The sequence below is a fragment of the Sarcophilus harrisii genome, chromosome 2, assembly GCF_902635505.1.
Source record: "Sarcophilus harrisii chromosome 2, mSarHar1.11, whole genome shotgun sequence".
Lineage (NCBI taxonomy): Eukaryota > Metazoa > Chordata > Mammalia > Dasyuromorphia > Dasyuridae > Sarcophilus > Sarcophilus harrisii.
The window spans coordinates 37,485,902-37,508,073 of NC_045427.1; the positions used below are offsets into that span (position 1 = coordinate 37,485,902).

At 40.6% G+C, this 22,172-nt stretch overlaps 1 protein-coding gene and 1 long non-coding RNA gene across 2 annotated transcripts in view; one reads left to right on the forward strand and one right to left on the reverse strand.

Moving 5' to 3' along the window:
• Nucleotides 1-12,169, forward strand: part of LOC116421276 — a 21,058-nt gene extending 8,889 nt beyond the window's left edge. Inside the window, exons 3-4 of the long non-coding RNA XR_004231580.1 lie at nucleotides 2,047-2,217; nucleotides 12,043-12,169. This is a non-coding gene — a long non-coding RNA (uncharacterized LOC116421276). The remainder of the gene's footprint in view (nucleotides 1-2,046; nucleotides 2,218-12,042) is intronic.
• CALB2 (calbindin 2) overlaps nucleotides 1-22,172 on the reverse strand; it is a 28,816-nt gene that overhangs the window by 848 nt on the left and 5,796 nt on the right. Inside the window, exons 2-10 of the mRNA XM_031949957.1 lie at nucleotides 14,754-14,830; nucleotides 12,587-12,676; nucleotides 10,086-10,166; nucleotides 5,725-5,781; nucleotides 4,882-4,959; nucleotides 4,095-4,150; nucleotides 2,624-2,663; nucleotides 2,394-2,447; nucleotides 1,693-1,764 (exon numbers count right to left, since the gene is read on the reverse strand). Coding sequence (XP_031805817.1) covers nucleotides 1,693-1,764; nucleotides 2,394-2,447; nucleotides 2,624-2,663; nucleotides 4,095-4,150; nucleotides 4,882-4,959; nucleotides 5,725-5,781; nucleotides 10,086-10,166; nucleotides 12,587-12,676; nucleotides 14,754-14,830 — 605 coding nt within the window. The remainder of the gene's footprint in view (nucleotides 1-1,692; nucleotides 1,765-2,393; nucleotides 2,448-2,623; nucleotides 2,664-4,094; nucleotides 4,151-4,881; nucleotides 4,960-5,724; nucleotides 5,782-10,085; nucleotides 10,167-12,586; nucleotides 12,677-14,753; nucleotides 14,831-22,172) is intronic.

Below are 22,172 nucleotides of genomic sequence, written 5' to 3' on the forward strand. Positions count from 1 at the left end.
GTGAATACATACGAAACTCAGGAATTTAAATCTGTGCTTGGACTCTGTTCCGTGTTCTAATCCTAGCCTTATATCTTGATCTTCAGATAAATTCCCCTCACCCTACTTCCTCCTGCAGTCAACAGTACATATCCTGAAGGTGATCAACATGCTGTGTGGGAAGGTGTTGAAATCTCTGATAGAGTTATGCTAACACAAACCCATTATCTCCTTCCAAAGGACTCTGCTGAAGGAAGCCATGTTAGTTTTCCTGGCTTCCTTCAACTTCAGGTTAAAATTCTACCTTCTCTGGGAAGACTTTCTGAATCCCTCTTAATTCTAGTTCCTTTGTCAACCAACAAATAGACATTGTCTTTTGCCTCTCTTTATATCACTAGCTCTTAGTATAGTGCCTGGCACATAGGAAACACTTAAATGTTCACTGATTAACTAACAAAATTCTAAGAGTTCCTACAAAAATGATCCATGTCTTTGAAGTACCAGGATCCTCTCCCCAAATCAGGTTTTTGCTATAGAAAGGGACCCTATTAATTTGTATCATCTTCTCCCTTTAAGTGATTAAAAACCAAGCCTGCAGGGTGGTTTACGTGAGCTAGTGGCAATATATCTTGTGCTTCCTAATCCTGAACCCAAAATCAAATGTTCCTTGGGAACTGGATGGAATCACCTCCTTGAAACAGTTCAGGAGCTCTGGGATGTGTTTCTTGTTCTTCACCAAAGCTCAGAAGTGAAGCCTACATGAAGTTTTACACACCTGACTCTAAACCTTCCAGCTAGTTTTCCTCCATACAGCTACAGCTTACACTAGTATTGCACTTTGTGGGGATTTGGGGCATTGCTAGGCCCACTCCCATGAGCAATTTCTCACCCCTGTTCAGATCTTACAGCCACCTTTGCAGTTTCATTCTCTTTTTCAAGATAAAAGAATTTGTTGACATCTTAACTTTTTCTACATTCATACCTGAACCAAATCTATGGTTTTCCCCATCACTTCTCAAAGATGTTCTTTGTTCATCCTGAGAGGTGATCCTCTTGTTCATATCAAGGTCAGCTTATACTAAGCTTTGTAAATCTCTTCTTTCTGGATGTTCTTTCTGCTCTTGTTACTTCATTGGGTCCCAAAGGCTGCCATAGATCTGGGTTTCTCTGGCAGTGATTTTAATTGCTTTATTTCCTTGCTTAATGATTTTTTGATCGGCAAGCCCATCTTTATATTTATTACCTTAAGAATCTCCCTCTCTTCTTCCCAGTGCTACCTAGAAGCCTGCCAGATTACCATAAAGAATGCTATCTGGAGAGATGCATTCTTGGTAACTTCAGTTCTCTAGGTTTCAGCCTATGAACCCAGTTTAAAGCTATGAAGGGAGTTAATTTGAAAGACAACATAATCACAGGAGAGGCACATTTGAATTTAAGAATTCTCATCTCTCCCAGGAAAACAAAACTTACTTGTGACCCCTTTTTCTCACTCACTCTGCCTTTCTTCTCTGGGTCTGTTCTATTGTCTAATAATTTCCCACCTCACATCTGCTCTTTCCTTCCACCATTTCCTTCACATAGGAAGCCTACTTGGATTAATTAATTTGATTGGTGTAAAATAAATCCTTCTCAGATTTCCATGGGATGGGCCAAGACAGAATTGTTGTTCCCAATCAGAGCCATTTTAGAAGGTTCTTCCAAAGATGTCCTCACCTTCTTGTTTTTCTCATACAGGTCCTTCAAAAGGGCATCCAGTTCATGCTCATCAATGTAGCCACTCCCATCCTGTGAATTAAGTACAAACATTTGTCAGGGAATTTCTAGTAATTCCCTCACTCTTCTCCAGCAACCTCACCTTCCATCACTCGGCATGCTGTTGAAGGGCATTGAGGTTTGGTATATATAATGTTAAACTAACTGGCCAATCTAGTGAATTTAGTCAAATAACTATTTTAATGGAGAGAAAAAAAATCATTCAGTTATTTGAATTGGCTAGGGAAAAAACCAAAATAGTTGTTCTGATAACTGATGCATGGATTACTTTATTTCCTTGTTATTATTCCCTAGAAATGAACAGATCTCCATAGAGGAAAAAAGCATCTAGACAACTTCCTGGATCCCACTCCTGAGATGAGATTTTAAGAGGAAGTTAGAGAGTCTGGGGCACATGTCCAGCTTCTAAGACAGATGTTAAAGGCTGATACCACCATGTCCCAAGAAGGATGTCCTTGTCTAAAGGTGAGCATTGGTGAGCCACTGGGAGGCTAGAAGTGGCCGAGACGGCCTAATCTGGACTAGATATTTCTGATCAATTTTTTTTTTCCTGCTGTGAGGTTTCAGATTCCCTATTTCTGGCCTTACCCCTTAGAAATACACCCTTGATTTCCTTTGTGCATGCTGGTCTTTCATTTTACCTTGTCATAAAATGTGAAGATAGCATTGAACTCCTCTGAAGTCAGCTTCATGCCCTGTAAGGATCGAGTATGAATGAATGAATAAAAATAAATTAAAAAGGGGTGTGTGTGTGTGTGTGTGTGTGTGTGTGTGTGTGTGTATGTGTGTGTGTTGGGGGAAGGAAGAAGCAAAGTTCATGAAGAAAAGGAAAGAAGACACAGACTAGAGAAAGAAAAAAGAACTATTTTACCTGAAATTTAAGGAGAAAATTTTCCTGTACAGGCAACAGTCTGGAAGGAAAATGTTAAGAGTGTAGATTAGACAGTAGACAAGAGGAACTGAAGCAGGGCAAAGGATTCTTGGAGAGGGTTAGTATCTACAAAGAAGATTGAAAAGTCCCAATATAGGAAAAAAAAAAAAAAAACAAGTAAAATGAGTCTTTGGGGATCATGTAGTACTATTTAGTTTTCTCATTTCCAGGAGATCTCATCCATTCTTGTGGCTTCCTTTATTGTTTAGATTAAGGTCAAATTTATATCCCAAGAAAAATTATTTTCCTAAATTTTAATTCTGCATTTCTAATTCCATTCACTTTGGAAACATTTCAGATTGACCACATCCAAAGCAGAACTTTTTTATTAAATTTTCTCTTATTTTCTCTCTTTCTTGTGATGCTATTGCTAATCCCATAGTCACATAGGCTCAAAACCTTAGCATCACCCTTGATTCTCTCCTCTCCCTCACCCCAAACATTCAGTCAGTTGTCAAGTGCTATTGATTCCACTTCTGAAATATCTCTATTCTGAACATTCTCCTTTCTAGTTCATACTTATCGCTCTTATTTCAAGTCTGTGTCAACTCTCTCCTGAATTATTAATAAGGCCACCTAATTACCACCTGTCATCATTTTTCCCCCTTTCTTTTTCATAGTGCTACCAAAGTAGTCTTCCTAGTGCACATGTCACATTTCAAAGAAGAAAGCTTCAGTGATTTCTCATGGCCAGCAGGATAAAATAGAAATGTCTTAGGCATTTGAGTCCCTCTGGGTTTAATTTATCCTTTTAACCTTATTTTATGGCATTCCCATTCCTGTTCTTTATGGTCCAGCAGAAGTGGATCACATATGATCTGATCAGCACATTCAAATACTATATATTGACCCTGACGTAGAGACGCCTTTTTGGTCCTTTTCTAGAATGAAGGACAACAACCCTGATCCTTAATCTCATCCTGCTCTCCCCTATCTCTGAGTCTTTGAGCACAATATCTCCTTGTGCCATGGTCTTTATTCCTCTTTCCATCCTTCCCCTTGTCAAGGTCTACTTCAGGAGACACCTTATTCATGAAATCTTCCCTGATCTTCTCAGCTAGAAAATATCCCTCCTTCCAAGAACCATTCAGACAATTCCTGATTTTTCTTATGTACATTATAATTTTCTAATTTGTTTACAGTAATTTGTATATCTGTCTCTTCCTTCCACCTGTTTTCTCAGAACTGAAAGCTCCTTGAGAGTAGAGACTTATTTTTCATTTTCTGTTATTAGCACATAGCACAGTTCCTTGAACATTAATTAATACTTAATGAATGTTTGTTGAATTCAGTTGAAGGATCCTTCTTTTTGTTTGTCCAGAGGTGATGGAATTATAGCCACAGACAGCAGAGCTGAAAACCAGTAGAATATATCATAATAATGACTTCAGAAGTGTGAGGGGGCTCTTACCGGGACATTTCCGAGAGACCCAATTTACCATCTCCATTCAAATCAAACATCCGCAGCTATTGGGATAAAGAAATACATTTGGGTTATTGGTCAGCAAGACAACTATCTGCTTCGCGCATCAGGCTGAGTTTGGCAAAGGCTGATGAGGCTCTAAATTCTTGGACCCTTGGCCATTTTTCTGCTATTTTCTATTTACTAACTATTCTCTAGGCTTTGTTGGAAAAGTTCAGAAAGAAGATAATGTGCAGGGACACCCTGAGGTTGCTTATTTTCCTCTGAGACTATGTGGAGGTCAGGAGTCAACATTACTTAGAGATGTCACCCCAAGTAATAGCAGGGAGCTTACACAAACTTCCTCTTCTCCCTTCTCCCTATAGTAGAGGAGCTAGAAATCCTGTTTCTCATTTCTCACTGAGCTATAATTGGCTTATTTTCAGTCTTGCCTAGCTGTCTTCCCTCATCGCTTCCTTGCTGGAGCAGCAGAGGTTGCCATGGAAATGGTCAGTCCCCAAGTCTCCTGCTGGCTTAGGGGTTAAGGCAGACTCAGAATCTCAGCTAGTTCTTGAAAGGATGGAACATGGAGGGTGAGGAGCAGGAAGTGGGGAAGGGCCCTGAGAATGACACTGACATAGTTAAAATAAGGGCTTCTGGCCAGTTAGCATAAGTCTGGCTTGGATTTGAGATAATTGGTGTTCACAGGTCCTCTAGGGTTCAGAGCCTCTCAGCCCGGGATAAAGGTTGTGTTCCAGTCCAATTCTCTTCTCCTAAGGGGCACCTTTCTACTTACTATGGTCTGTGTGTACTCTTGGAGCTTGGGCTCATCATAGGGGCGATTTGCTTTCTTCAGCAGGTCTGAGAGGAATCCCTGAAAACACAGAAGGAACCAATGACCCAGTAATCCCACAGCAACATCAGTGGGATTTAAGTCATAGTCCTAAAGATAACTGGCTGCTTTGAGACATAGATACTTGAGAAGGAAGAAAGGAGAAAAAAGGTCAGGGAGGACAGGGATGGATGGAGGAGGTAGTGGGAGCCTCCCAATGCCTCCCTCACTTTGTCCATCCATCCCTGGGGTGGTTCTTGAGCCAATCAGCAACCCCTGAATATCTGCACCTGGTCTGAAGGGAAGGGATGCCTGGTTGGGCTGCATTCACAGCGTCTTAACTTCCCCCAGTATCCAAGTGATGCAGGGGCAAGTTTCTCCCCTCCTTGTTACCTTAAATTCGGTACCTAATCACTGCACTTGGAAACGGGGAACCACAGCTCAGAAAAGCCCCCATCCCAGAAGAGCCTCCTCCTCCAAGGCACACCAAAGGTGCGACCCAGTCACCGGGAGGCTGCTTCATCTCACACCTAGCTCTGCGGCTGGCCTAGAACTGAGAAAATCGAGAGATACCAGGGCTTTCCAGGCAGCAAGTTTCCAATTTCCCTTTTTACAAGATGTGCCAGGGAGGGATTGAACCTGCTTATATTCTTTCCCCATCTTGTCCCTCTCTCTTCCTGCCCTCTCCCCACAAGCAGCCTTCTGGCCAGGGACCTCTCTCGCAATACACCCCAGGAATATGGTTATGTGACCCAAGCACACTCAGGCTTGCAATGGCTTTATTTCCATTTTTTCATGGCAACTTACCTTGAGCTCATTGGCTTCAATGTAACCACTTCTGTCCGTGTCATATTTTCGCCATGCCTGAAAGGGAATTTTTGAAGGGTTGGCAAAGAGTCCCCTGTGGCCATTGATGCACCTGTCTCTGTGGTGTTTGGGAAGGGCATCTTATCATACATTATCAGGGTAAGCAGAGAGATCCCATCTCAGTCAGCACTCTGGACTTGGTTATCCTTTTCTCCCTTCCCCTCACACTCAGGTCTGGATACATGGATTTCCAGGAAACTTGGGGGAGAGGATCATAGTAGATATTGAGGCCTGTTGATGAGCCCTCAGCCATCTTCAGCAATCTGGGCAAGGAAACCTATTTTATCTTTTTTTTTTTTTTTATATAATCTTTCATGGTCTAACTTGCTATAAATTCCAGTGAAGAATTTGATATTGGCAGCCACTTTGTCAACTGAACTGACTCAAGCTGGTTTTGTTTATAGGATGAGGTCCCATAAAATGATAATAAAGACCTCAAAAGCAGGAAGGTAAGGACATTACTAGAATTCTGGCATTACTAGGATTGTTCACATATGATCTGATCAGCACATTCAGATACTATATATTGACCCTGACGTAGAGACGCCTTTTTGGTCCTTTTCTAGAATGAAGGACAACAACCCTGATCCTTAATTTCATCCTGCTCTCCCCTATCTCTGAGTCTTTGAGCACAATATCTCCTTGTGCCATGGTCTTTATTCCTCTTTCCATCCTTCCCCATGTCAAGGTCTACTTCAGGAGACACCTTATTCATTCTCTGATCTTCTCAGCTAGAAAATATCCCTCCTTCCATGAACCATTCAGACCATTCCTGACTATATATATATATATATTTTTTTTTTTTACTGACTATATATATATATATATATATTTTTTTTTACTGACTATATGGTTTTTGACAGAGAAATTAATAATGTATTTGATCTTGTGACTTGACCAAGTTCATACAGCTAGTATCAAGTATATGAGGCTAGATTTAAACTCCAGAGCCAGTGGTCATACAGAACAGTACCTCCTGCTTCTGCATTTGATCTTAACAATATTCCTGTCACCAAGCAGGTTTAGAATTCAGAAGTATGCATACATACACACATTTAGGTATATGAGTTAGTTCTCTACCTACAGGTAGTACTTGAATCCATAGGAGCATATGAGATCATCAAGGGAGAGAATGTGGAGAGGGAAGAAAAGAAGGGCAGAGCTTAGGTGATGAGCCAAAAAGGAGATTAAGAAGGATCATGGAGCAGAGTAATGGATGAGGTAACCAAGTGGCAAAAGCTGTGGAAAGATGGCGAGGGTTGGGTAAGTGAGTGGGTAGTGAGGAAGGAGAGCCAGTAAGGAGACTTAAATCTTCCATGGAGTTTAACAAGAACATGGAGACAAGAAATAAGATAATATTTAGAGGGATGGCAGAGTTTTTTAAGGCCTTCAGAGAACTGAGTATGCTTGGAGACCATGGGAAAGGAGTCTAGCCTTAGGAAGAGATTGGAGATGAGAAGGAGAGGAAGAATATGGGATAGGTTCTCTGAGGAGATAGGAGAGTGGGAGCAAGAACAAAAGGAAAGGATCATAACCCTGAGAAGGCTATTTCTTTGTTAGGCCCTTTATTTTCCCCATATATTTAAGGTAGCAAAGCACTTTCTTTATAGCAACTCTGTAAATTAAAAAAACAACAAGTTGTTGTTTGAGACTCTGCTTGGGTTTTTCTTGGCAAAGATAGTGGAGTGGTATGCCATTTCCTTGTCCAGCTCATTTTACAGAGGAGGAAACTGAGGCAAACAGACTTGCCTCTGACACAAGTGGTATCTGAGGAAGATATGACCTCTTGACTCTAGGTCCAGTTATCCAATGTACCACCTAGCTTAGTAAATGGCTCCAGTCCCGTGTTATAGATCAGTTGGTTGGGGAATATCTAATGATGAGAGCGTCTCCTTTTCTTCAAGAAAAACCTTCATACTTAATGCCATCAAATAATTCTTTGACTGAGGATAAATGGATAAATGCCTTCTTTAGGGAGGAGGAACCCACATTTTCACATAGTCCAGTTGGGCTAAATTTTTTCCTGTGAGAGAAGACAATGACTTAAGGAGTGACATAATCTGAACCAGATTTCAAAATGAGATCATTCCAAGGCCAAAGTTTTCTTTCCCTTCCTTCCGCCCAGGCTCTTCTGCTTTTTGCTTCGGTTAGCTCTCCTCCTTTAGCATAATGCATTCTGCCATTGGATCATTATTCTTTTCTCATTCAAGACAAAGAATTAAAGAGACTTGGGTTTTTTGAAATTCCAAAAGAGTCCTGAGGTTGGCTAAAATTAGAGAGAGACTCTGGCGCAAGCAGGTGGGATTCATGTTCTCGGAGAGCACAAACCTTTCTGTGCTGCTGAGAAGCCCATTTCATGTTTCTGGCTGATAGAAACTGCACAGGGGAGAGACTCAGGAGGGGCGGGGATCTGGGCTATTATGCTGGGACATCTACTTTTTCAGCTATTGTGGTGCTCAGGAGGACTGAGCCAGAGATGGATTCCAAATCATTTCAGCTACAGAGAGAGGGCCGATGATCACAGATACTTGGCCTCTTTTCAGTTCTTTTTTAATCTGTCTCTGTGCTCTGCTCCAATTAATCTCATTCTGGTTCTGTATAGAAGGGGAAACTTAGGACTGTTCTTTACCCCATTCTTCCCTTCTCCTTTGTTGTTGAGTTCCTTCACTGGACTCTATTTGGGGTTTTCTTGGCAAAGATATTGGAGTAGTTTGCCATTTCCTTCTCTAGCTCATTTTACAGATGAGGAAACTGAGAAGATTTAAGGGATTTGCCTGGGATCATGCAGTTAAGAGGCTGGATTTGAACTCATGGAGGTGAGTCTGCCTGACTCTATTCCCTGAGCCACTTACTGACCTCCATTTCATTTCACAGAACCTTTCATTTACTCTGGGTATCTCTTATCTCTCCTGAAAGAATGTCTCATCCCTGAAGGCAATGACCACTTTAGCCTTTCTAAAAACTTAGAAACTTAGCACAATGCCTGGCCCCTAGTCAGCATTTAATATAAAAGCTTGTTGACTGACTGACATGCTTATGAGGAAAGGAAGGGGCTAGGTATAAAAAAATAAATGATGTTAGATCAGTTCAAGAGGTAATTAGTATATTTGGGTGTGAGCCACCCTGAGATGTTCCAACTGGCTAGTCAGGTGAATAACCAAGCATAGAACACTAATCTATGTGCCAACTATAAGAAAAAGCTATTTACAAATGTTTTTAGTGTCATAGTAGACAAAGGAGATTATCAGTGTGTTGGATTCTCTCCGAGCTGGCATTACCATTTGATAATACTCCCATTTGAATATGAATGCCAACATATGGTGCCAGGGAATGTTGGGATTTTAAAAATGTGTCCCCCACCCCGAGAAATTGTTAGTTCCTAGCCAATGTGTATTGCACATGGGGATTTCATTGAAAGGTTTTTGTTTCTTGTGTTCGCTTTCTATTCATTTTTGGCAGTGAATTTTGGTGGTAGGCCTATTAAATGGATATTGATTTAAAACATATAAAACAGCAACATGAATTCCAGTTTTGAAAATCCTATTTTTAAAACTCTGTTTGTTTGCCAGAGTAAAGAGAATGTGTATGTGGTGGGCACGGTTTGATTTTGGCTTTGAGACTGATCAGGAGCAGAGCAGTGTTAGAGTAAGCAGATTATTAGTTAATAATTACCAGTCTGTTTGAGTCATGGCCATTTCCGTCATATTTCTCTTAGGGATACAAAGAATACTGTAAAATCCTTAAATTCTGAGGTCATTTTTTTTAACATATAGAGAATGGAAAACTTTTTGAATCAAATGTTTAACAATTATCTATTTTAAAAAAGGAAAGTGGCGGTATATAAGGAAGAAATGATTTCTATAGTCACACAATGAATCTGAAGTAGAATTAAGAGTAGATTCCAGAATATTTCCTTTTCCTGGACCTCAGTTTTTCTATCTTTAGTTAAAAAATACATTATCCACTTTTTCCTTTCTTTCCTCAGGAAGTTATAGTGAAGGGGAACAATACCTGCAAAGTATTTTGAGCTCCTTGAAGAAAGCTGTTGAATCAGATCAACTGATTATTAGTATGTTGAGCTATGGGCCAACATCTGGGCCTCTCATGTCCTAGAGGAAACCTAAGAGCTAGGGTTTCCTGACTTGTCCTGTTCTTCCTAAAACATAACTCTGGGCTGTTTCTCCAAATGACGGGCTATCTCAAGAAGAGTCTTTCCTGACTTTGGGTTCTGAAAGGGATGGTTCTGTCTTACAAGATGAGGAGCAGCAGATATGGGCCACCTAGAACATCTCAGAACTTACCTCCATGAACTCTGCACTGGAGCCCACGTGTTGCCTGAAGCACAGTAGAAAGTTTTCTTCTGTAGGCAGGATCTGGGCCAACTGAAGGGAAGTAAGAGAGACTAGTGAGGATCTATCTGTCCCTACCCTTCATACATGACTAGTCTGAGGTCAATAAGCAACCTTGCCAGTGTGACACCTCTTTTTGCTTATTCCCTTCAAAGCAGGAGAGGAGATGGGAATAGCTATTTCCTACCACTCATTCCTAACTCCCCTACAAATGTTGCATATGAAGCATTTATTGTAAGGGAAACCGGGGGAGACTAGTAACTCTTTAAAATGTAATTAACCATTGATCCAGCAGTGCAGCTACTGGGCTTATTTCCCAAAGAGATTTTAAAGAAGGGAAAGGGACCTGTATGTGCATGAATGTTTGTGGCAGCCCTTTTTGTAATGGCCAGAAATTGGAAACTGAGTGGTTGCCCATTAATTGGAGAATGGCTGAATAAATTGTGGTATATGAATGTTATGGAATATTATTGTTCTATAAGAAATGACCAGCGATGATTTCAGAAAGGCCTAGAGAGACTTACATGAACTGATGCTGAGTGAAATGCACAGAACCAGGAGATCATTATATACTTCAACAACAATACTATATGATGATCAATTCTGATGGACCTGGCCCTCTTCAACAAGGAGATGAACAAATTAGTTCAAATAGAGCAGTAATGAACTGAACCAGCTACACCCAGAGAAAGAACTCTGGGAGATGAGTGTGAACCCCTACATAGAATTCCCAATCCCTCTATTTTTGTCCGCCTGCATTTTTGATTTCCTTCACAGGTTAATTGTACACTATTTCAAAGTCTGATTCTTTTTGTACAGCAAAATAATTGTATGGACATGTTTACTAATATTGTATTTAATTTATACTTTAACATATTTAACATGTATTGGTCAAGCTGCCATCTGGTGGAAGAGCTGGGGGGAAGCAGGGGAAAAATTGGAATAAAAGATTTGGCAATTGTCAATGTTGAAAAATTACCCATGCCTATATCTTGTAAATAAAAAGCTATAATAAAAAAAGAAAGAGACTTAATTCAGATTAAATGTTGCCACAAATGTTAAAAATAAAATAAAATAAAATGTAACTAACCCTCCCAGAGAAGAGCTAAAATTCAGTGAGTGATAACAGTTTTTGAATGAACATTTTAGTGAGAACTGACCTCTTAGATCTTAGAGCTACAAGGGACTTCATAGATCTTATGGACAAAAAAACTTAGATCAGAAATGTTAAGTTCTTGGCCTGAGGTTACATAATGATCCAAGCAGAGCCAAGAATAAAACCCAGATTCTCTGACACCAAACCTGAGTTATTAACAAGGAAGCAATCTTAGATAGGCATCTGGGACGTGGGTAATGAGGTGGGAGAAGTCCATAGGATAGGCAAGGTAAGAGAAAACTATGTAATAATAGCTATAGTTTCCAAAGTGCTATACACGTTATCCCATTTGATCCTATCTTAGGCCCAATTTCTTGACTTTGGTATTTTATCTGGGGCTGTTTCTAATGCCTATTATTTAAAATTAACTTATATGTGTAACCTTTGGCATACACGATGCTGCCAGTCCTGTATCCCAATATATCCAAGGAGCCCTCATTATACCTCGGGCTCCTTCCCTGCTGTATATGAGGGGAAAAGAGAGAGAGAGAGACAAATTCTCCTAACAGACTAGTCAGGATCTCCTAGAGGGGGATAGCCTCCCCCCCAAAAAAATGGGGTAACTTCATGATGTTGAGCTGAGGGGTGCAGCAAGCATGTTAGGTCATTGCTGTTCTCTCCCTTTCCAGAGGGTAAAAGAAGGGGATGAGTAATAATAGCTTACATTTATATAATACTTGGGAGGTTTTCAAAATAGTTTACCTGTGTTATCTTACTAAATCCTCACAAAGATCTCCTTCTATTCTTTTACAGATAAAGAAACTTGCTCAGGATGACATAGCTAATTAATGACAGAGCTGGAATTCAAACCCCAGGTTCAGTTGTTCCAATCCTGTCCAACTCTTCCTCGACCCCATTTGGAGTTTTCTTGGCAAACTGGAGTGGCTGGCCCTTTCTTTCTCCAGCTTATTTACAGATGAGGAAACAAAGCAAAAAGGATTAAGTGGCTTGTCCAGGGTTCCCCAGCTAATAAGTGTCTAAGTCAGATTTGAACTCAGCAAGATAACTCTTCCTGATTCCAGGCCTGGTGCTCTGTGCATTATGGCATCTCCGGTGGTTTTCTTACTTCATTTCTATGGTGCCATTTCTCAGGAAGCAAATAGAAATTTCCCAGTCCCCTTTAGGTCCAGCCCAAGCTGTGCTTTCTCTGAATTTAAACCCAAGTCTTTGAAGGCAGCCCCAGATTCTACACCCATGAGGATGAATGAGAGAAACAGTGGGGAAGGGCTGGTAGGTAGTTCTCCCCTCCAGCCATACCCCTCCGGCTCTGGGGCTTTATCAGGACAGCAGAACTCACCTCTGCCATCTCGATTTTTCCATCTGCATTCTTGTCATACTTCTGCATGAACTCCTTCATCTTCTCCGCAAAGCTGCCAGTCTTTGTTTCCTTCAGAAAGACAAGGAAGGGCAATACTAGGGGATCTTTTCCTTTGGACCCCTAGGATTCCCCCTTGAACTTCCCTCTGACATAATAGTGGGTGGGAAGAGTTTCTACTTAGTTGTTCACTGGCAACCCTCTCCAAAATGGGCTAATCTTAAGTTGGCTCATCTAGTTTGAGTTCCTTTCACATTTTTTTAAAAATTATGATTTCATAAGTAATAGGGACCTTCTGGTGTGAAACTCCCTCTACTGGTACACTTAGAGAAAGGTTAGGGACGTTTGCCCAAGGCCTCCTAGTCATTATCTGTCCTAGGCCAGGTCCAATACAGGTCTTCCTTACTTCAAGACCAGCGCTCCTTCTAAGGAGCTTCCCCTGCTCTAATTTCACCATTTCTAAAGAAAGGTACAATGCCTCAGCATGCCCTGCTGAATGTAGGGAACTGTACTCCACCCTATACTAAAAGGAGTGTTCTTGGCATTCTCTGGTTCCCACAGACATTATGCTAACATTGAGTTATTTAGTCATCATTCTGACTAGGGGTCATCAAATCCACCACAGGTAAGGCTGCAGTTAACATCTCTAAGGTGACCAGATAGATGGGGATCCGATCTTCCTTTCGGAGAAGCAGAAACTGAGGCACAAAAAGGGACAATGTTATGTATCATGTGATTTGGTGTGGCAACCATCAAGTCATTTCTTTTGCTTAGAACAGTCATCTTTCTTGATCCTAATCCCCATATTAATGTGGCTTTTGAACTATTAGAAGTTGGTTATTTAATAGACTTGAAAGTGTGCCTTTTATATATTAAAAAATCAAATCTATCCACAGATGAATCAGTAAGGAGCAGTCTAAACCAACTTTTTAATATCATAAATCATTTTTTTTGGGAAAGGCTTGAGAGAATTCATAGAATCTCGAAGGTGGAAGGAACCTCAGTTTGTACCTAAAATTGTATCTGGGGAAAATCATTCATGGCCTGGACTACAGTGTTTTTCTCCAGGAAAAGTCTTTCCTTAGGCCCTAGTGACCACTTTTTAAGGGATGAGCTTTTGTTGGCCCCACCACTCCCCCAATCTCCTACTACTAACTGGAATAGGATAGCAATCATCTCATTTCCATTCTAAGTGACTTGGAAGTAACTTTGAATTTATTTTAGGCAAGTTAGATCAATAGTAAACTGAGCTACTCGATGAGAGTCTGACCCCTAGTGTCCACACAATATATAGCTCTTGATGCCCAGGTAAGAGATACCTTGAGTTGCGTGTAATGTGCCTGGTCCTGATGAGCACGTGTAGGGGCTTCTGGTGCCATTCCCCACACAGAACAAGCTGAGGAGCCTACTTCGGGGAGAGCTCTTAGATCATAGGCCAGTTCTGTCTAATGCTGTTGGTTCAAAGACATTTTCAGCTTTCTCTCTGACTCATTCTGTAGGCTCCCAAATAGCAGTAACTGAATGTAGAGTTGGAACTTGGAACTAACTCTGTAGCTGTACAGCTGAGGAATTACTGCTCAGTATTATTTAAGCAGTTATTTCCTGGAAATTAAAAACTCAGCCATGTATGGGGGAGTGCAAAAGTAATTCCTGATCCAGGGGAGGCCAAAGCTGATGGATTGTTGACCCTATCTCCAGCACCAATATGAGGAACCCTCAATAACAGGAAGCCACCACACTGCCTGAGGAGGAATGAATGGACTCAGGTACGAAACTGTATGGATCAGCCACAGGTCAGATACATTCTTTCAGTCTGAGTGAGACAGGGAGGCCAGGAAGAAAGAGAATGAAAGAAAAGAAGGAAGGAAGGAAGAAAAGAAGAAAGGGAAGCAGGGAGGAGGGAAGATAAAGAAAAAATTGGAAAGAAGGAAGATACAACTAAAAAAAAGAGAAGCAAGGAAGAAAAGAAGGAAGGAAAGAGAAAGAAGTCATTTGGGGCAGGTAGTTACTAACTCTTTTTACTTTTAAACAAAGCCAAACAAGCCTTAGGCAGGGATTCTTTATCTGACTATGGCCTAGCTTCTAGCTATAGGTGGGAAAGGTTCAGCAAAGGGAGCCAAAGGAGAATTTGAACACCAATATTCCTTACCATGCCAGCTCCTTTTCTTGCACTTTCCAATTCTTGGAAGAAATTTTCTAGTTCTTTTCCTTCAATGTATCCATTTCCTACAGGATAAGAAAAACAAAACACCAGCCATCAACTCTGAGGGGAAAAGGCTGGGGAATAAAATTGATGGAAGGTTGAAAGGGCGAGGGGGCTGTGTGAGTAACTAGAAGGCTGGTACTCTCATTGTGCAGGAAATCAGATAATATCATCATCATCATCATCATTATTGTCATCATCATCATCAACCAAACCCAGATTTGCTGTATGTTTACTGCTGGGAAACCAAACCCAGCAGCTAGGGTTCACACACACACACTCAAAAATACAAAATAACACAAGACACAATGAAAGGTCCTTCTGCACAGGTAAAACTTATAGAAGGTGGAATATGAGAGAAGGCTTCATGGAGGAGCAAAGTGAGCCACAAAGTGAGACCCTAGGGGTTATCCCATCCAGTTCCTTCATTTTCATTTTTACAATTTAGTTTTTATTGTTCATCTTCTATGGATACAACAGATAATCGACCGAACCCCAAACAGCATCTCCTCTCAAAACCTGTTTTCTGGAAAGAGCCAAGCCCATGGAGCTCAGTGTTGACTTTTGCCTTGAATGCTATGCCATGTATGGGGGAGTGCAAAAATAATACCTGATCTTGGAGATCAGGGGGTTGTCTTTACATTGCTGTAGTCATGACTATTGTTCTTTATTCTTATTTATTCTGTGTCCTTTCATTCACACCTTCCCAGATTTCTGAATTCTTCCCAATCTTTGTTCCATAGGGTACAAGAATATATTCATCTACCACAATCTGTCCAACATCCCCCATAGCTGGGCTCATATTTTATTACAAGCTATTTTGTTACTTTGAATATTTTTCTACCTATGGATTTTGTCACTAACCTCTTTAGGGCATCAGACCAATAGTGTCTTCTCTGAATCAGAGCATAATTGACTAACTTTTCTTGGATAATTCCAAATTTTTTTTAAATTTAGCCATCAGGACTCTCATTTTACATTTTTTACATTTTAATATATGTATATATTTTACAATTTTTCTTATGTTACATAGAGGGAAACTGAGTCCCAAAGTAGTTGAGGGGCTTGCCTAAGAGAATGCAGTGTTATGATCTGTAACCAGAGTATCCTGATTGGAATGTGCCTCCTCAGAGGCAGCTAGGTGATACAGGGAGAGAATTCTGCAGGTAGGAAGATTTGAATTCAAATTTAGCTTTGTACACTTCCTAGTTAAGATGGCTCTTAATATCTGTCTCGGTTTCTTCAGTGTGGATGATAATAATATCACCTACCTCCTCGAATGATTATGAGGATTAAATGAGGAAATATATATAAAGTGCTTAGTACAATATCTAGCATATAGTAAGTGCTTAATAAATGCTTGTTTCTTTCCTTTCTTCCTCTCTAGGATTTCTTCTCTTGGCCTCTTGAGAATTTTACTTCTCAGTTTGCTTTTTGCATATCAACTAAGAGACCTTACTTTTAGACAGAATCCTTGAGCTAGACCTCCATGTGTCGAGCACATTATTAATCAAACACTAAATATTGACCGTGTATAGAAATAAGTAATATAAATTATGGATGCTGTCTGCAAGTCAGGGATAAAAATGTGAGTAGGAAAGTAAGAGAGGGGTAGTTTTTCCTTGGCATTGTGTGGTTGATGGGAAGAAGGGAAAGAGAATGAGGGAAAATGTGTCACATCTCTTCTGATTAGTCCTAGGAGACTTCTGGAGGAGGTAGAATTTGAGACGTTCTTAAGTGTCAGAGCAAATTAGTTGGAAAGAACTTGGCACACCATTGTTGGTACCTACTGGAATGCACTTAGAGCTTCTCTTATGGCAGCACCAACCTATCACTCAAAGACTACTGATACACGGCTTCAACAGGTTGGCACCATGCTTATGCCCCTTCAGGATAAAAAAGCAGATATTTGATTTCACTTCCAAGTAGCATTTGCAGGGCTTCTGCCTGCTAGGTAAGTCCCACACTAGCGGGCTTGGAGAAGGATGTGGTTACCATGGTTACTGGTTTTTCCTAACCTTTTAGCAAATCTGTTTCCCATGAACAGCAGTGAGAAAGGGGAGCTAGTCTGGGAACCTAAAGATCCTGGGTCCTATTTCTGACTTTATACCTGCTATAATGAGTTATGTTTAAGTCAATTCATTTGTCTCTCTGTATCCCCTCTGCAAAATGTCTGACAATCTTTTTCACTCTCTATGATCACAGACATTTAGTGCTTCTTGGCTGATAGATGCAATTAAAAAAATTAAATCAATTTTTATTGATATCTTTTGTTTTATCATCTTCATTTCCCAACATGGGTCCCTCAAATAATAACAAATAAGAGGAGAAAATCTCCCAGCCCTGTAAAACTAGCAAACAGAAAAAAATCTTGACATTATTTGAACTCTCCACATCCATAGTTTCCCCATCTCTGCCAAGAAAGAAAATATTTATTAATATTATTTTGTCAATAATATCAAGGTTTAAATTTCATAGCATTCAGTTGCAAATGTTTTGTGGTTGTTCTTTCCACTTACATTGTTGTAGTCATTGTTTTTCTGCTTCTGCTCACTGTATTTTGCATCACTTCATAAACATCTTTCAGTATTTCTCTGGGTTCATTTTATTCATTGTTTCTTAGACCAGTAATATTCTTTTACACTCCTACACTTGTTTAGCCATTTCCCAATGGATGGGCTCAATGCATTATCAGTGCCAGAGCACCCTGCTACACAAACAGAGAAAGGTACTTCTTTGCATCTCTGTGAGAATTGCATTTACAAATATTGTTAGAATAAATGACATATTCCAGGCTTAAAATATCAGTTACAACATGGATGGAAATCTCTATAGTCCTGTCAAGTCAACAGGCATTGACTAAATAGCAACTATATCCTAGACACGGTGGTAAATGCTAGGGAAACAAAGAAAATAAATTTAAACTTCATTTGTTATCTCTTGGAGGAGCGAGCACTCCAAAGGAGGGAATTGGATCTCAGTTTGAAATGAGAATAAAATGGAAAGGGAAGTGAAGCTTGAGTAGTTAAAAGACAATAACAATAATAAATAAACAAGAGTATATGGATCTTATCTTCTTCTCATTTCATATGAGATAAGACCACAGGATAGAAGCAATTGGGTACAGAAAAGAGAGGGTCTAGACTTTATACTGAGCCAGGGAGCTTTAGTTAAAAGGCATTTAAAAATGATCAGAATTACCTGTGATCACATTCCTCCCTAAGTCTTCTGTTCTGTTGGCTAAACATCACCAGATCCTTGTATGATAGTGTCTGGGATTCTCCCCAACTACTCTGGTCATTGATTTTTGGATGCGTTCTACTTTGTCAGTGCTCTTCCTAACATCTGGCACCCAAAGCAGAAATGGTCTGCCAGAGTGAGGGGGTAGGGTGCTGTAGATTCACTACCTCTCATTCTTTCCCCTCTGCTTCTTCTAGCTTTTCCATGTTTTCATTTATTTATTTTTTTTGGGGGGGTTCCCTGTTGACTCACTTAGAGCTTGCCATCCATGAAAATCTCCAAATCTTAGCACATGAATAAGAAGCAAAGGAATACATTGGGAGTGCTCTTGTGATTTCCTTGGTGAGGAAGCTCCCTGTACCAATGCAGATTCCACCCCGTTGATGGTTCAAGGAACACCTGAAGTCTCCTCTCTTCCACAAACCCTCCCCTCACTCTTCCAGCCCAAGCATAGAGTTTTCATGTCTGAATTCCTTGAGCGTTTATAATCTGTAACGTAGAACCCATCACTTATGTGGCATTATATTTTGCTTTAATTTTTATATGTACATCCCATGCCCTGTCTTAATCCCATTAAGCTTATGTTCTTGATCTGGAATCCATGAACTTTAAGAAATGTATATTTTGATAATTATATTTTACTATTAATTCGTTTCCTTTGTCATCCTTTGGATTTTATCTCCTATGTTTAAAACCGTTATTCTGACAAAGGGATCCAGGCTTTGCTGGACATAGCACAGAAAATGTTAAAAGCCCTTGACTTAGGGGTTTGGACATCTACTTCCCCAGAACCCCAGGGATAACAGGATCATAGATTCAGGGCTGGAAGGGACCTCAGAGGCCATCTAGGGTCCATAAAAAATGCTGCATTACTTCCTGTTGTCCTCTCCCTGTTGCTTGCTGGTGCCATAGCTCAAGTAACTCAACCCTCCTGAAGGATGGGTTAGTCATTGCCAACCTGCAGGCCACAGTAGTATTTTTGCAAATTTAAACCCAGACATGCTTTCTACAGACTGAATAAATGCCACATACATTTACATATGACTACTTTTTGAATGTCTTTTGATGAATTAAGATGCAAATTCATTAAAGAGCAAGAATTAAAAATAGAATGATCAGAAATAATCCAAAGACACACTTTTTTTTTCCCTCTAGGAGGAAAGAAGTCCATAAACTATCACCTTTTTTTTTTTTTTTTTTTTTTAAGGGAATTTACATGATTCAAAGCCTCTACTTTGTCCCAATCATCTCAGGATCTAAAGATGTTTGGTCATCCTGGGCTGTCCATTTAATCATAAATCTCAGGGATGCAGACCAATGTTAGATCATCACCTTCATTCAGAGGGATGGGAGACATCCACATAAAGGCGGCTAAAGTGTTTAATGGATCTCTATAAGGGCAGGCCAAAAGTCCAAAGGGATTCAATCAACAACTTGTGTTTAGATTTCTCTTCAGCTGTAAAATGGGGATAATAGCATTATTAACAGAATCATTGTCAGGTTAGAATGAAATAACATATTAAGTTCTTTGCAAGCCATACAGATTCTGGCTATTATTATTATTACTCGAGTATGTATAAGAAGCTGTAGTTCCCTTTTTGTAACTCATAAATATGTATGGCCCCTAGAATCTGTCAGCCGCCTGGCAGTGGGCTCTTGTTTTCTGGAGGGAGCCAACTTTTTGGGAGCAGTTACATATGCAGCCTCATTTTCCTGAGCCAGACAAAGATGGGAAGCCAGTGGGTGTCTGGGAGGTGGACCAAAGATGTTCACGTCTTCTTGTATCCTCCTTGTATGTCTTTGTTCATTTAGTTTGTATCTCATTCAATGAAGATTGTAGTTGGAGTAACTGAATGTGAAGCTTTATCTATATTCCTTGAAATCCCAAACCTGACCAGAAATACTGGGTTTTCTCTTCTACCATAATACCTGACAAAGGGAGTCAAATGAATTTCTTGACCACTTGAATTTTAAACTCATGTGCTGCAAGAACTCAAATGGAACGGAGGCAGTTGAATATAGCTTTAATACTTTCTTTGGACCGATACCTGGGACTAGGGAATGGGAGGGGGCAGAGGGTTAGAGCAGATGGACTAAGAGAGAAGGGGGACATGCTAAAATGCCATGAGGAGGGAGGGGGAGAAAGACGAAGCCAAGAGGTGGGGATAGAAATGAGAAATGTGTGAGGAAAAATGATGCAATACATCATTTGAGAGAGACTGAGCCTGCCGGGGTATTGCTGTTCTTGAAGTACTCCAAACTTGAACTGCTATAAATTGATGCTCCTTGGGGGCTGGGACCAATTTCTCAAGGGCTCCTTCAGTCCTGAAAACCTCTCAGGGGGAGGAGTTGGAATAATCGTTTGAGTCTGGAGGAGTAAACAAGGTGTGCTGGGCAGGGATACTGGCATAGGCCCCTGCTCCCTAATTCTCACCAGCACCCGCAGGCAAGCCCAGGGAACCTTGTTTATTTAAAAAAATCAAACTCCATTTGGCCAGAATGGGATGAGAAGAGAAATCAAAGATCGGATTAGCTTTCAGAAATAAACAAAGCCTTCCTAAACTATTGTTGCTTCCATCTAAGAAAGGGAAGGGTCTTAGCAATGAGTCAGTCCTGGAGATTGGAGGGAACCTGTTTCTGCCTGTGGTTTCCAGAAGGGGTGAGTTGAGAGAAAAACCCACCTTGGTTCCCTAACGCCCTATTTACCGTGGCCTTGAATTGTGGGCATGGCATAGCCTATCGTATGAGCTGAGCGGGGGTCAGGGGAAAAGGGATGAGACCCAAGTTGGTTAGGAGGCGGCATCTGAGCTCCCTTTCTCTTTTCCAACCCTCTCCCCAACTTCCTAAAATCTAATAGTGCTTGAGTCCTCCACAGCCTGAAATCAAGGATCCCAGTGTATTTGGCAAAATGAACTGTGGTTCTGAAGGCTTTGTCGTCCCCTACCATCTGAAGGTGGACAAAGTGCCAGGACCAAAGCAGTCAGAGACAGCATTTCCAAGGCCTTAGGACATGGGGGGGAAGTGGACCAAAGGGCTGGATGTGCTCAGATCCATGGCTTTGAGACCATGGACAAATCAATTTAATTTCTGTCTGTCTATCTGTCTGTCTGTCTGTCTCAGTTTTGTCATTTGTAACATGGAGATGATAACTTGACAGGCTGCTAATTGGCACAGTAGCTAGATGTAGAGGCAGAAAACCCGAGTTCAAATCCTGTCTCAAATCCTTTACTATCTGTGGGACTTAACCTCTGTTTGGTTTAGTTTCCTCATCTGTAAAATGAACAGAATAATAAAACCTTAAAAATAACTAAGATATTTTAAAAGAATAAAAATGAAAAATTTGCAGGGTTATTTTGAGGGCAAAATGAAAGCATATTTGTAAAGTGCTTTGCAAATCTTAAAGTGCTATACAAATGTTATCTATTATTTAATATTATTCTCTCAATTCTAAGCCCAATTGACTCTGAGAGAATATTCTTTAGTCAGTGGGTCAATCAACAAACAGTCAATAAACATTTATTAGGCACCTGCTGTATACCAGACACATGCTAAGTACCAGGGACACAAAGAAAGCCAAGTCAGTCCCTGCCCTCGGGGAGCTCACAATGGTTGGGCTCTCCCTGTTATGTCATAAACGTGTTATTCTCAAACAGATTCTCAAATTCATTAGCTATGTAACTCTGGGGCAGGACTCTTTGCCTTTCTGTGACTCAGTGTTGGATAAGATGGCCTCTCCAGCTCTAACTCAGTCCCCCCTTGGTTCTCTATCATCTCATTAAAGAGATGAGACTTGTGGTTTCTTTCACAAGCTTCCAGATGAGTGCTGCACAGAGTTGCCTGGAAGAGAGCATTTGACTTAGCTTATTTGCCAGGTCTTCTCTCCACATTGCCTCTAGTGTGAGAACACTGAGTAAAAGTAATGGGTCAGGATATTCTGAGTTTCTTTCCCTATGACTGCTAGTCCAGCCAGTATAATTGTACTCTCAAAAGCAGGATAAAGGTACTGCCTTCAGAACATTTGATGCCCATTTGGCCGTGAGACAGGGAACATGATGGATGCCAGTTTGACTTTCTTGATGATGTGCTGGGTTTTATAGGGTAAGAAGAAGGGGCCATGTGCCTGTG